Source organism: Rhinolophus hipposideros (assembly GCF_964194185.1).
Source record: "Rhinolophus hipposideros genome assembly, chromosome: 6".
Lineage (NCBI taxonomy): Eukaryota > Metazoa > Chordata > Mammalia > Chiroptera > Rhinolophidae > Rhinolophus > Rhinolophus hipposideros.
Genome location: NC_138052.1, coordinates 2,524,175 through 2,539,696, shown reverse-complemented (window position 1 = coordinate 2,539,696; position 15,522 = coordinate 2,524,175). Strand labels below are relative to the sequence as shown.

Genomic DNA, 15,522 nt, shown 5'->3' with positions numbered 1-15,522 from the left:
AATCTAAGACACACAGTCTTATACATAATATATTTGTATACAAATACATACAGATGCAGAAATATATAAATATTCCCATCTGTTTTCAAAGATCTTGCAAATGCTGTTCAATGAAAAAATGATAATCTTTTCAACATATGGTGCTACAATAACTGGATTCCCTCTTCAAAAATTTGTACTTCACATATACCTCACACTTTCAATAAAAATGAACACCAAATATCACAAAGGATAAAATGTGAAATTTAAAAATTTCTAGACAAAAATATAGGAATAATCTGTGTTCCTTTGAGTGCTGATGTTTCTAGATGGGACAACAAAACCATGGTCCTCAGAGAAAACTGAAGAATTGGACTTTATCAAAGTTGATGTTCAGTTTTAGCCAGCCTCTGAAACCACGCCAACAGAAGTGGGGTGCAGCTTCACTACTGCCAAGTTGGGAGAGAAGTCCAGGTTCCCCATTAAACCTCTGTTGACAGCCGGGAGTTGGAGAAGATGCCAGTTTAACACTGGGCAGGGGTGAGATCAGGCCCCCACAGGCCTCCTACTGGCACCCAGTGTTTCTTCACGTGCCAATGTCCCTAAATCATCTTCCCTCTTCTTTTCATCTTTCAGAATCTTACCATATACATTAGGCTGGTGCAAAAGTAATCGTGGGTTTTGCAATTGAAAACAATTGCAAAAACCGTGATTACTTTTGCACCAGCCTAATATACACACATATATATGTTTAGATGTACTGTGTGTACAAGTTCACATTTAACTGCATTTAGTGGGTCAAGTAGGAAGGAATATATTTACTCCATCTTTCCCTTGGTTAAGCCTTTTTATACCTTATTAATTCCTTCCTTAAGCACAGTCATGGATACGTTTTCCTTGTCATCATATAGAATATTTCTAGTTTTGCTTCGAAAATCAGGTCATTAAGCCACCTGAATCCAATTTTTTGGTTTTGATCCATAACGTTACCTCAGAATTCTTTCCCCACTGCTCTGTGGGGCTAATGCCATGTGTTAAAGACCAATTGTCTATGAAGCACATTGTTTTCTTGAGTTTTTTCTGTTTCTCCAATTTATTAAATTATCCCACCCGCAGCTGCACACTACTTAAATACTCAGAGCTTTACATAAATCCTTGAAATCTGGCAGAGCAAGTTCACCACTCTATTTTATGATGGGATTTAGTTTGACATTGCATTAAATCTTTACAAATATATCCCCACTTGAATTTTTATACAAAGTGCTTCTTTTGTCTTTGTTGGGGTTATCTAAATTTCACCCATTTTATTGTTCTTTATTTTCAGAACATTCTACAATTTCTCTGTTTTCCAGTTTATTAATTTCACTCTTAAATTCTTCTGCTTTCATTAGTATACTTTTGTTATTGTTCTGACTTTATTAATATAAATATGACACTACAAATTTATCTCTATTCACTTATTTAGCTATATCTTAAGGTTTCTAATACACATATTTATTTTTATTTTGTAAATGTCATGCAATTTTGGAATTGATCTCTTTAGTTATACATTGTTTAAGAAACAATTTTTTACATTTCCATGTTGAAAGTCTTTGTTTACTCATTTTATCATTAGTTACTAGATTTATCAAACTAGGTTCAGAGACTATTATTTGTGGTGATTCTAATTTGTTGGGTTTACTGTTTTTTTAGCTTAAAACTATATTTATACAATCTTATTACTCCGTGGGAATTTGAAAAGCTTGTTCTTTGATTTCAGCATATACATATACAAATGTTTCAATTTAATACAAATATCATTCATAGCCTCTATAGACATAAATATTTAATATACACAGTATTTCTTGTTTCATCAGATGAGGTACAGCAGGTCCTGAAATAACTTCCTTTCATTAAACATCATTTCGTGACAACGTTGATGACAACAAAAAAAACTGATTCCCAGCCAGGGTCACTGTCGGCGCTGAATGGGCCCCTTCTCCCCATGTCTGTGTGTGGTTTCTCTGGGTAATCTGGCTTCCTCTCATGCCCCAAGATGTGTATCTTATGTGAAGTGGCATGTTTACACTACCCCCAGTCTGACTGAGTGTGGTGTGTGTGATGCTCCCTACGATGGAATGGCGTCCAGTCCATGGTGGGTTTCCACCTTCAGTCCTGAGCTGCCGGGATAGGTTCCGGCCACCTGCCATGCTGAACTACCATAAGTGGGTTGGAAAATCATCTTTAATCTTTCTTAAATCTATGTATACCTCTCATTTCATGAATGATTAATATTAGAAGTGTTTTGGATCTTTATGTAGAAGTTTGCTGATGTTTTTGATCTAGGAACTTAACCATTGTTTATTAGCCTATGAATACGTGGTTTCATTATAGGTCATTTCACTTAAATACAGTTTTTAAGAACCTATCGACATCATTAACGGAAGATTTACTGTCTATTCCGATCTCCTAATTCAAGTGAATTTTACGTTCTTAGAAATCCATTACTTTGCGTTTTATGATCATTGATATTATATAGTTTGATGCAGTCTTTCAAATGTTTACAGGTTCACATTTACCTGTGCTATTGGGATAGAAGGTCTTCTTTTAAGTTAATGAATATATTGTGGAAATTCAAACCAGAATGATACCACAACACTAAACCCTAAATTGTTTTATTTTTAGTGACTTAATAACTCTACTATTCTTTTATTACAATCTTTCTAAGATACTTATTTGGAGATACCCTTTTTAGCCAATAAGCATGAACCAATCATTTCCATTTAGTGACTGTGAAACGTGCTTGATCTAAGTTAGTCTATCTTTGTCACCCTGTTTAAATGGCTTCACAACAAAGTTTCAGTAATAAAACTTATTTAAGATGATTTTACTTTTTGTTTGAAAAATTATATTGAAAATGTAACTTTTGAAATTCCTGGAATTCTTTTATTAGTTTAAACCAGGGATGTCCAAACTTTTTTCAATGGTTTTCACAAAGGGCCATATGCGGTAAAATACACACAAACAGCCAGGCCACTCACTCGAGATAAAGTACGTATTACCCCACCTGGTTTATTTAAGTAAACTAAATATATTTTTGGAATTTGCTGTGGGCCAATTAACAATGGATTGCTAGCCGCAGTTGGCCCGCGGGCCGCAGTTTGGACATCCCTGGTTTAAACTAATGACAATAAGCACAAGAAAAGATGAGTAACATCGTTAGTGATGGGGAAATTGTTATGGACTAAACTGTGTCTTCCCCAAGCACTTATTTTGAAGCCCAAACCCCCCAATGCAACTGTATTTGGAGATGAGATCTTTATGGAGGTAATGAAGGCTAAATGAGGTCATAAATGTGGGGTCCTAATTCTATGGAAGCAGAGTCCTTATAAAAATAGGAAGAGACACCAGAGCTCTTTCTCTGTCCACGTATGCACAGGGGAAACTCCATCTGAGGACATGGTGAGCCAGGAGGACAGACCTCACCAGAGATCAACCATGCTGATGCCCTGATCTTGGACTTGCAGCCTCCAGAGCTGTGAGAAATAAAGTTCTGTTATTTAAGCCACCCAGGCTACGGTATTGTGTTATGCCAGCCCATCTGACTAACACAGAAATGCAAATCAACACGTCAGTGATATAGCACTTCACATCCACTACTATGGCTAAAATCAAAATGTAAGATAATAAATGCTGCCGAAGATGTGGAGGAATAGGAACCCTCATACGCTGTCATAGGAATGTAAAATGGTACAGCTCCGGGAAACAGTCTGGCATTCCAGTTGACACAGAATCCACCAATTCCACTCCTAGCTAGGAACTCAAGGGAAACAAAAGCATATATCCATACAAAAACACGTAAATGATCCTATCAGCTTTACTCAATAATAGCCAAAAAGTGAAATGCCAAATGTCTAATGACTGATGAATAAACAAATAAATGTGATACATCCACATAATGAAATATTATTTTGCAATTAAAAGAGTATTATTTTGCACTTAAAAGAATGAAGTACTAATACATCCTATAACATGAACCTTCTAATGCAGAGTGGAAGAAACCAGTCACAAAAAGCAAATAATATGTAATTCCATTTACATGAAATGTCCAGAATAGCCAAATCTATAGACACAGAAAGATCGATGGTTGCTAGGGCTGGAGGGGACAGGACATAGGGAGGTGACAGCTAACGGTGAAGAAAACTGACTGTAGTGATGTTTACATATATATATATGTGAATATATTAAAAGCCAGTGAACTGTACACCTCAAATGGGTGAACTGTGTGATACGTGAATTATATCTCAATAAAGCTGTTTAAAAAGAAAAACAACTATCAGAAGTGTTTCTCTCTAAGGTCTAACTACACCTGGAGTTGCCTTCCGTCTGTGCTCACTCACCTGGGTACCTCTGCTTTAGGAATTCTTCCCCTAAGCACCAGGGCTGTTCCCCTTGCTCCAACTTGAAGATCACCTGCGGTTTGGTAATGCAGTACCCTGTGAATGCAACAATTGAGGGGATATGTAGACCCGATCCATGGGCTTTCTAGTTCCTGACTGTGGAGAAAGATGCAACAGCAACAGCAAAATGAAAGCACCATTTGCTGCTTTCAATGGGAAAGTATTGACAGAAACGTTGTTTCTGTTTCTCTAAAGGTTTCAGTTACCTCGCCATGTAGTCAAAAGCCTGAATAACATTAATCTCTATAGAAGGTACATGTAATTTGATAATTTGAAAAAAGGAATTGTATGCCACAGGGAGTTAGGCGGTAAGGTCAGCTCACCCACGGAGACCAGGTGGCTGTAGTTCTCCAGCATCACATCTCTGTAGAGGTCCCTCTGCGTGGGGCCTAGGTACGGCCACTCCTCCTGGGTGAACTCAATAGTCACGTCTTCAAATGACACGGATCCCTGTGACAACACATTTTGTTCAAAACTTCAGAATTAATTAACTGACACAGCACATACCTATGAGAACTAGTATTCTGCTGTTTACGCTAAAGGCTCTAAAACAAAGACATATAATGTTGATATTTGACCTAATTTGTCTTGAACTTTTGAGTTACTCAATCAGTTAAAAAGCTTTTTAATGTAACATACTTAATTCATATATATTTATGAATTGCAGTTCTTTAAGACAAAAAACTTTCATTATACAGAATCCCTACACCTCTTCTTCTACATCCCGAGGAACTGTCCTAGAGAATTTTAGCACTTTCAATCCTTCCATGGAAACCACTACCAACAGTGATGGGAGCCAAGGAAGAGATACATGGAAGCTGTGGAGGTAACATACATGACTGAACTTCTGTCTAAATGAACATACAATATATAAACCTAGAGCTTATGAAGAGCAAAGCACAACTCAGCTAGGCCTTAGAATCACAGAGACCTGTATAAGAGAACTGTGTACACTGAAGTAATAGCAGTGGATATAAGGGTAGGGAGGAATCACAGAGCAGAGGCAGCACCCAGTGTGGTAACTACTTTCTCATACAGCTGCCCAGTTAAGCAAATGAGCAGCTTCTTCAATGCTGGGGTCAAATACTGATATCGGGGACACAAACGAAAAAACTGTGGTAGAATTTTCAGTGAGACAGATCTGGTCTTGTTGCTCCCTAATGTCTGTGGAACATGAAGCTGGAACTGTCCCTTAAACTAGCACACACACGGTTGTAGAACACAGAGGGGGGGTCCAGGATGAAGACAAGCATTAAGGAGTTAGGAGCAATTTGGGTGGTAACTGAAGGTATCAGAGGCCATCAGACAGCACCTTGAGCACACTGGGAATGTGGAAAGCAAAGTACCAAAACCAGCATTGTAGGGTTCCTGGATATTATAGAGCCAGGAAGAACGCGTATAGGTCACAAAGCCAGAGAACTTTTCTAAAAGGTCATAACAGAACCATTGAGAGGTCAGAGTCTTGGAAACTGAGAAAAGGCAAGTTTCCACAATAACACCCTTCAAAGCAGCTGGGAGAAGGGAAAAGTGGAGAGTTGCCAATAAACGGGTATAAAGTTTCACTTGAGAAAGGTATTAATTTCTAGAGATCTGTTGTACAACCTTTTGCCACTAGTTAACGATACTGAATTAGACACGTAAAAATTTGTAAGAGAACAGATCTCATGTCAAGTGTTCTTATCACAATGAAATAAAATAAAGCTAGATTAAGAGATAAGAGAGAAACAAGTTTTTTTTAGTGTTATGTATCCAATTATATGTTCATTTACATCTTCAGTGTCACTGAGGGAATACCTTCTATCTGTGCAGCTCAGTGCTAGTAGTGGGGAATTAAAATAAATGAATAATAAAACAGGAACACATCTCATTCAAATTATGTTGAGGTAAAAAAATAAGAAAATTTAACTATATTTTCGAAAAGTAAAAATTAGTGAGAAAAGGAACATTAGTCTTCTTTTATTTTTGCCAATCTCTTTCCTAAATGGCTGCATAAAAATCTGCAGCATTAAAAGAAGTTAATAAGTTATGGAGGTGAAAATGTTGAAAAAGGGATACCGGAAAATTCTCTCCTTTTCAAAAACAATGAAAAAACTTACAGAAGTTAACAAAGGCAATCTGTGAAAGTATGTATGGAAAACGGCTGAATCACAGTAAAAACAGTGATACTGTATCCTTTTAAGTTACACTGTTCCCATCACTCTCCCTCTTCAATTTGGTGGTAGTTTGAGAACTAACGGTCTGCAGCCAGCAGCCTGGCAACTACAGGAGGGGCAGATCTGGGTTCAGGTTCCATCAAAGCCTCATTCTCAGAAAACTGACATCATTTTGCATGTTGGTGGTTCCCTGAAAAATCCTACTTACAAGGATATCTTTATCTGAGCTAACATGGAGTTTGTAACTTGAGTGTCACATCGTAGCATGTGTGAATAGCCTTCTCCTCAGAAACATTTGTCGAAATATTTCAAGACATTTGTTTATCTTAATGGCAACCTGAGGTGCTGGATAACACCAGTGGTAAACAATGGCGTGATCAAGAAGCTTAAAAGGAAATGCTGGGGAATGGGATGTTAATAATAATAATTTGTGAGAATCTAGAAAGCTACATAGAAGAATAGAGCTGTGCATGTACCCAGGGCTCAGACCATGCTCAGGAAACACGTGAGATGATCCTAAGCTGTCACCTCTAGGTGACCATGAGCTTTGGCATAAGAAGGAAGTGAAGGTTACTGCAGACTTGTGAACTGCCTGACTGACCGCTGAAGCAAAGACTGGGAGACTTACTGATTCCAGACATTGAAGGAAATTTCTGAAGAGACTTCAACTGCGACAGAGCACAACAAATACAGATAGAAAGTAGATTAGTTGTTGTTTGGGGCTTGAAGGGGAAATGGGATGATGGGACAGTACAGTTGAGTTTAGAGTTGCTTTTTAAGGTGATGAAAATGCTCTACATTGACTGTGGCAACTTGGCATGTATCTGTGAGTACACTTTAAAAATCACTGAATTTTACACTTTAAGTGGGTGACTGGAAAGGTACGTGGATTGAATCTCAATAAAACTATTTAAAAAAAAGAAAATCATAGGGGCCGGCCTGGTGGCTCAGGTGGTTGGAGCGCCATGCTCCTAACGCTGAGGTCGTCAGTACGATTCCCACATGGGCCAGTGAGCTGCGCCCTCTGCAGCTAAGATTGTGAACAACGGCTCTCCCTACAGCTGGGTTGTGGTGAGCAGCTGGAGGTTGGCGTGAGCTGTGGCTGGTGTGATCTACTCTGTACAGCCCTGAGTGGCCGGCAGCCATCGTCAGCTGCTGTGTGCTGCTGTGGGCTACCGTGAGCTGCCATGAGCTGCTGTGAGCGGCTGACCAACATCGACCTACACCTGGTGATGGACGACTGTAGACTGACTGCCTCAGCCGGAGGGGAGGGCAAGACTAATACCAGCATGGGCCAAGAAGCTCTGCCCTACACAACTAGACGGCGAGACAGTGGCTTGAACCGGAGTGGGTTGGGGGAGGCAGAAGAAAGGAGAAAAAAAAATGAGAGGATGAAATCCTTACAGGACAATAGAGCAGAGTGAAGGGCCAAGGATGGAACTGGGAGTGAGCCGTGTGAAAGGATAAGGGAGAGAAAATGACTCCATGAAGACGGCAACAGGGCGAGGGCAGTGCCAGTGGAGGGTGTCACAGAGAAACTTTCCAGAAGGAAAAGAGAAGTAGCAGCAAGAGATATAGAAAAGTCAGGTAAGGAAAGGATTAGACAAGGTCCAAAGGATTTGATGATAATGAAGTCTCTGATTAAGAGATCACAGGCAAATGGGGAGAGCAAACAAGGCTTCCTGCAGAAGTTTGAAGCATGAATGGAAAGTATTGAAATATTTGAAAGAGAACAGAATTTTAAACTGCTGAGCAACCTGAATATCATAGGTACTTGAAATATTTACGAAGGGTAATTTCAAAAATATCTAGTAGATTCATCAAAAAAATGTCTTAATTCAACCCATGTTTCAGTTTCTGAAAAATAGTATTTACTGAGTACATATTTAGCATTAAGTCTTCTATTTTTATCGCAGAATAAGTAGAAGTAAATTCCGATATTATCTTAGGGTTATTACTGGAAAATTGTTAACTAAATCACCTACTTGAAATCAACAAAGATAATTTTTATCTTCCATTGTCTTTACCTTCTACAAGAAGAGTTTACTTTTATCTTCTCAGAAATGTCAGCTTTTAAAGAAGTATTTTCTGACACTGACATGGTCATCAAATATCTCAGAAATAAATGTGGTAAATTTGGTAAATTTGTGGGATCACAGCATCTGCATATATCCACATGCCCCCTTTACTCTGCTGTTCATCTCTATTTCTACAAATTCTCTCAATGCATTTGATCCATCTCTATTTCTACTTTTCCATGTTAACACAGAGACAGTTTAGCCTTTATAATTTCCACTGTAAAATAAACAAGGTATTAAACACTGAACTCACCTGAGCCATGTTCATTTTCTGCTACTTCTGGAAGAAGATAAACCACTAAAAGGTTCCAATGGGGAGGAAGAAAGAGAATGGGATGATGAGAAACTTGGTCTTCCTTACAACTCCCATGTTCACCTGCCTATAAATCTCACAAAAGCAACTGGAGGAAAAGCCTCCCTGTGGGAGCACGTCCCTCTGACATTCTGGAGAAGGAACAGGAAGAAGCACACAGAGGCAGCACCACCTGGTCACGTGCATCTCTGACATAAGTGCAGAGGTCAACTGCTTTCTGTCAAGGAATTCAAAATTGATGCCCCCTCTAATCAATACTAAAAAAAAATTAAATATGTAAGTAATACAGAGGATTGGTGAAACAAATTCAGGTCCGAGAGAGGTCTCCCTACCTTCATTAAAGCTAGCGTCAAAACATGACTCTTGTGGATTGTTCATCAAGTTCTCATTGTCTTTACACCTTGAGTTAAGAGTTTCCCTAGAAAAGCGAAATAAAGATGGGATACTTTATGCAAGATCTATATTGTTTAACTTTTTGCTCTAAATTGGTTGCAGTTTCTAAAATACAACTTTTGATAATATGTTTATAAAACTTACCTGTGAGAGTAAACAGCCCTGAGCTGCATGCTTGCTTCTGCCAAAGGTGACACAACATAAATCATTCATTTCAGGCCCAATATTTTGGGGCTTCCCTAAGTGTCCAAAACAGAAAACCTTTGTTCTACTCTCATTGTGTTAAGTCCATGTTCAGGAAAGTGGGAGCATGAGCTTAACTCTAGATACCACATGAGGTGATGGACATGGTGTGAGAGCAGCTCAGAATCTGGAAAGAGTGAGGGCAGAACAAAGAAAACAAGGTGCTGTTTAGGATTTCGTCAGTTCTGTCTGCTTACACCTTCCCTGGACATCAGTCCTCATCAGCCATCCAGTCAGGTGCCCTTTCCTGTGCAGCCTGGCAGGCACCCATCCCTCTCAACCCCACGTACCACCTTCTGCAAGTTGGTCCACAGTATCTACCATCACAGTCTGTGATAACTTCTGGGTGTGGTAACATCCCCGAGTCTGACTCAGGCTTCCCCCGGGGATCAAGAACTGCTTCTGGTGGAGAAAATCAGGACCTGCTCCTTCTAGACACTTCTGCCTCTACTCTAAAGTTCTGGTGAGGCATCTGTCAGTAGAGCTGTTCCCCTAAGGGGCAGTTGTTCCTGGGGCTCCTCCCTCTTTGCTGACTTGAAAGAGTTACTTTGCTCCAGAGGAGCAGGGATCTGAGCCTGAGAAACAAATTCACTTCATTTGAAACCTTCATCTAACACCTAAACCTGACCCTTTTGGAATGCACGAAAACTGGACTATGCAGCACTGTACCCATTACCTGCATGCAGCTGCTCCGCCGGAAGCGTGGCTAGTGCCACGAGTCAAAATAGGACTTTGAATGCACTGAATTAAATGCACCAGTAAAATTAACTTCACCTCCTTTTCTTTTTACTGCTGCTTGAACATTTTTCAATTATGGTTTATGTTATATTTGCATTACCTCGCTACCGGCCAGCACTGCATTAGTTTGTCAGACTGGGCCTCTGAGCATGGGGACAGCCTGGACAGTGCAGGAAGGTGCAAGAGCCTCACAGTCCCACCCAGGGGCTCTGGAGAAAACCCACACATCCAGGATATGTTTACCACGTGGTAAGATTCTGTCCGCATTTACTTCACAATCATGTCTCTGGGAATTTGAGGACCGGCTACTGTGCTAAGTGCTCCAAAGGTTGGCGCTCTGGGTTTGGGGCGGGGAGGACATTAGGAAGAGCAAAACACCAGGAGGAAAATCTATATTTGTGTCCTACCTGTCTCACCTACTAGCTTGTGCACTTGAGGTATTTCACTCCCTCACATGAAATGGCATGTTTATACTGTGGATAGAAAAGGGGCCACATACTAAACCTGAGCAGCTCAGGAGAGGTCCGCATGGCAGGCCCTACAAACTCTGAGACTGAAATTAACCACACAGGACGGTGTGAACATAAAAATTCCTAACTGAAAGCGGTCTTGGTCCATAGTCCTGTCCTTGGCTTGTAGATTCCTTGAGAAAGGTCAATCTTTTTCCTTAAATGATCCTACCTACTGTCTTTTCTGCTTCTAAGATAACAGGCCCTAGGAATGTCACAGTAATCCCTTTTACTGGATCCCCCAGGGCACAACCAGCCTCACCAGAGCAGGAAAGTACAGAATCCCTCATTGTGGCTCTTGTCCCTTGATTACCACCTCTATGTGCTGGAAACTGCTCTAACTATCCAGTCCCCACCAATGTAAAAGAAGTATCTGTCTCTCCAATTTACTTTTTATCCAATCCCAGAGATTTCCCTGCTTTGCTTTCTCCCACCCCTGTAATCCAGGACCAATCCATTTCAGGTAACCCTCCTGCTTCCATTCTACTGTGTAAAATAAATTGCAAAAACCGCCATTTTCCGGAGCATTACTCAATCTGTTGAAGTTTTGTTTTCGGTCAATGTCGTCAGTTTAGCTCAAATAAACTCTTACAAGTTTTCTCTTATGCTACATGTTTTTTCATCGACAATACCGACAAGTAGGCTTATTGTGAGGGTCAAATGGAATAAATGAAGGGAACGGTGTCTTTTGGTAGCAGCTGGCACAGTGATTATAAGCATTTGGCAAAATGTTTTGCACATGACACCTCATCTAATTCTCAGAGTAGAGTAAGCACGCAAACCACTATTACTGCCTCCAATTTACGGTGAACGTCATGACGGAGCATGTCCCTCGGGCCGTCCGCAGTAACCCCCCCCTCCCCCCCCCCCCCACACACACACGACCGCATCGAGCACCTTCTCCTGACCAGGGCTGGGCCCCACCTGCACCGCCGGGCCCGCCGAGTCCCCCGGGCAGACCCCGTACGTACACGGGGCAGCGGGAGAGGAGGGCCTGCCGGGAGCTCCCCGAACTGGACCTCTCGTGGCCCCCGCACAGGCCTACCTGAACTCAAAGACCCAGTGCATCCTCTGCTCCCGCAAAATAAATACCCCGCGACTAAGAGATCCCGTCCCTCTTAGCCCGGGGGGGCCGCGGGGAGCAGGCGGGACGAGCGCGCGCATGCGCGGAGTGAGGCCCATGCCCAGAGGGCTCCGCGGCACGCCCACACTTTGAAGACTACGTTTCCCATGGAACCTTGAGGCCGCAGGAATTATTACTTGAAGCGTGTCGGTTTCATTAGTCAGTTGGCAGACGTGACAATTGGACTTGATACCAGGGGACTTTAACTGGGTACCCGGAGGTTTGGGTTTCGACTTTAACTCGAGGATCTAACAACATATTGCAAAGCGTGGTTCTAATTTGGATCCTGGTTGGAAAAACAACACCTGCAAGAGACAATAATTGGGGAATCATGAATATGAACTAGGTATTAGAAATATTAAGGGAAATTAACCATTCCCTTGGAAAGTGCGATAATATTTGGAAGATGTAGGAAATTGTTACTTTTTAACGATACATACTGATATGTTTACAATTATGAAATCATGTGTTTATAATTTGCTTTTTAAGAATTAAGCAAACCAATTAGGGAAACCAAATATGGCAACAGGTTAAGAATCATGAATCTATGTCAAATGTGTATATGATGCTTATTTTCCTATTTCTGCTATTCGGAGTGCTCGAATTTCCTTTTAAAACACAGGGAAACACTTGGGATATGGATGGATGGAGGGAGGTTAGGGAGTATGATACCCCTTCAGATGTGTCCCTTTAAAATCAAGCAGCCAAGAGAACTAAAGGCACACACACACAACTATCTCTTTCACAGCTGTGAAATAGAACAGATACTACAAAATGGAGCCAGCATTAACATAAAAGAGTAACTAACATCTGTGACCAGCAGGGTGGTGGTGAGGAGGCAACAAACTAGCTGTTCAAATGACACAAGTAATACATGAAAACATGTACAACCCTAAATAAGAAAGTTAATATTGTATCAGTTTGGTATGTCCATACTAAACCTTCCTTGAAACTTAATGTGTACACACACGTCAAATCAGAGATATATGGAAACAATAACATAATTTTGCTTTCTAGTAGACTTTTTTAGAGTAATTTCAAGTTTACAGAATAACTGACAAGAAAGAACAAAGAGTTCAAAGAGTTCCCATATAACCCCTCTCATCACAACACACACAGCTTCTATTATTATTTTCTTACTTTAGTGTGATATATTTTGTACAATTAAGGAATGACACATTATTAGTAACTAAAGTCCAAACTAGTTTACATTAGCAGTCACTCTTTGTGTTATACAGTTGTATGGGTTTTACCAAATGCATAATGTCATCTAGCGTAATGTCCAGCATTCCATTATCAGAGTAGTTTCATGCCCTAACAATCTCCTATACTCGGTCTTTTCAACCACTGCCCACTTGCTTTCCTATGCTGAATTCCTGGGAGCCATTCGTCTTTTTACTGTCTCAATAATGTTACCATTTCCAGAATGACATATAGTTAGAATGATATAGTAAGTACCCTTTTCAGACTGGCTTGTTTCACTTAAAATATACATTTAAGATATATCTTCATGTCTTTTAGTGGCTTGACAGCTCTTTTTTTAATCGATGGATAATACTCCATTGTATGGATGCATACAGTTTGTTTATTCATTCATCTGTTGAAGGACACTTGGTTGCTTTCCAAGTGTTGTAACCGTGAATAAAACTATAAATGTTTTGTGCAGGCTTTTGTGTGAACATAAGTTTTCAAGTCAATTGGGAAAATACCAAGGAGTGCAATGGCTAGATTGCATAGTAGAGACTAGTTTCAACTTCATCAGAAACTTCCACACTGTGTTCCAAAAGTGAATGTATCGTTTTGCATTCTCACCAGCAATGAAAGAGGGTTCTTCTGCTCCATATCCTCTCCAGTATTAAGTGCTGTCAATGTTTTGGGTTTCTGCCATTCTAATAGGTGTGTACCGGTATCTCATAATTTGCAACTTTGTAATGACATTGATGCTGGGTTTCTTTTCATATGCCTATTTGCTATAAGTATACCTTCTTTTGTGAGGTGTCTGTTCAACTCTTTCACCCATTGTTTATTAGGTTGTTCATTTTCTTATTTTTGAGTTTTTGAGTCATTTGTATATTTTGAATAAAATTCCTTTATCAAATATGTCTTGGACCAATATTTTCTCTCAGTATGTGACTTCTCTTTTCATTCTTTTGATATTCATCCACAGAGCAGTAGTTTTTAATTTTACTGAAGTCAAACTGATCAGTTTGTTCATTCATAGATTATACTTTTGATGTTATCTAAAAACTCATTGCCAAACTCAAGATCATCTAGGTTTCTTCTAAGTCATCTTCTAGAGGTTTTAAACTTTCATACTTTATTTCTAAGATGATTATGATCTTTTTTGTGTTAATAATTGTGAAAATGTAAGGTCTCTGTCTCTGTTTTTGTTTTTCTATTGATATTTTTAACTCAAGAGAATGCCTTAAGCTACCTCAAATATTCCCATTTCTCAGCAACATATAAATGCTATGTCAATTTTGCAATTATTTCAAGACTATTTCATGATTTTTCCTTCCCATATATTTCTATTCCTATTGGGATTGTAAAAAAAAAAATAGCTAAAATAGCCACACACTCTTTACTGACAATGTCATATTAAAATATTTTTATATATCTACATTTGACTGATATAATTTAGAACTGATATTTTCTTATTTGGGTGAAAGTAATACAGTCGCTTAAAATTCTGATGCCATCACTGACCATCCTAAGAAACTCAGGGTAATAAAAAAAAAAAAGTAGTTTGTATTTATGTTAATTTTATGGCTTCAATGGAACCTTTAATATTTAACTTTCTTTTTTAACTGTAAATTCTTTTTTCAATTTTATTGAGGTATCATGGCATATAAAACTATGTAAGTTTAAATTGTACACTGTGATCATTTGATACACATATATATTGTGAAATTATTACCACTATAAGGTTAGTGAACACATCCATGACCTCACATAGTTACCATTTCTTGTTTGTGTGGTGAGAACATTTACAATCTACTAAATTTCAATATTGAAAATAATCAAATGTTGATTTCTTTTTATTCACAGAGGAGTCGTTAATAGCAATTATTTTTTTTGTTTTTTTCATCATGTGCCATGGTATTATATTTTGGTGAGTTCTTTTTTCAGGACTTGTTAAGATATTAATGTCACAGGATAATTGTTACTATGATATTTGATTAAATTTCTTTATACCAAAAAAAAAAAAATCAGACCAGTTAGTGTGAATTTCCCCTAGAAGGCTCAGTCCAATCTTTATAACACTCTATGTGGAAATATGCCCAAACACACATATAGACACTCAAGAAGATTTAACATACCTTTCAGAGCAATGAGAATACCTGGTACATTTTCAAAGCATACACTTAATGAGTTTTAATACAACTGATTTGTAATTTCTTTTCCCATTTTAAATCCATATACTTCCTAACTTCTGTCACTTTACAACTTTCTATATTCCTCACTCCAGATGTTATTTTATATTCTACAAATACTAACTTTTGTTCTTATCATTCACAGTGAATGGTGGTGTCTCCTCACTGTTTTGTTTTGAA

The 15,522-nt window shown here is 39.1% G+C and overlaps 1 protein-coding gene across 3 annotated transcripts in view; it reads right to left on the bottom strand.

Moving 5' to 3' along the window:
• Positions 1 to 11,948, bottom strand: part of LOC308499375 (uncharacterized protein) — a 28,968-nt gene extending 17,020 nt beyond the window's left edge. The window contains exons 1-5 of one of the 3 annotated variants that reach the window (XM_081052730.1): positions 11,891 to 11,948; positions 9,295 to 9,725; positions 8,903 to 8,947; positions 4,742 to 4,868; positions 4,359 to 4,454 (exon numbers count right to left, since the gene is read on the bottom strand). In XM_081052730.1, coding sequence (XP_080908856.1) covers positions 4,359 to 4,454; positions 4,742 to 4,868; positions 8,903 to 8,917 — 238 coding nt within the window. In that variant the 5' untranslated portion in view covers positions 8,918 to 8,947; positions 9,295 to 9,725; positions 11,891 to 11,948. Of the gene's footprint in view, positions 1 to 4,358; positions 4,455 to 4,741; positions 4,869 to 8,902; positions 9,019 to 9,294; positions 11,641 to 11,890 lie in introns of those variants that run through there. The other 2 variants (XM_081052732.1, XM_081052731.1) reach the window with 2 other exon arrangements.
• Between the last annotated feature and the right edge of the window lie 3,574 nt (positions 11,949 to 15,522).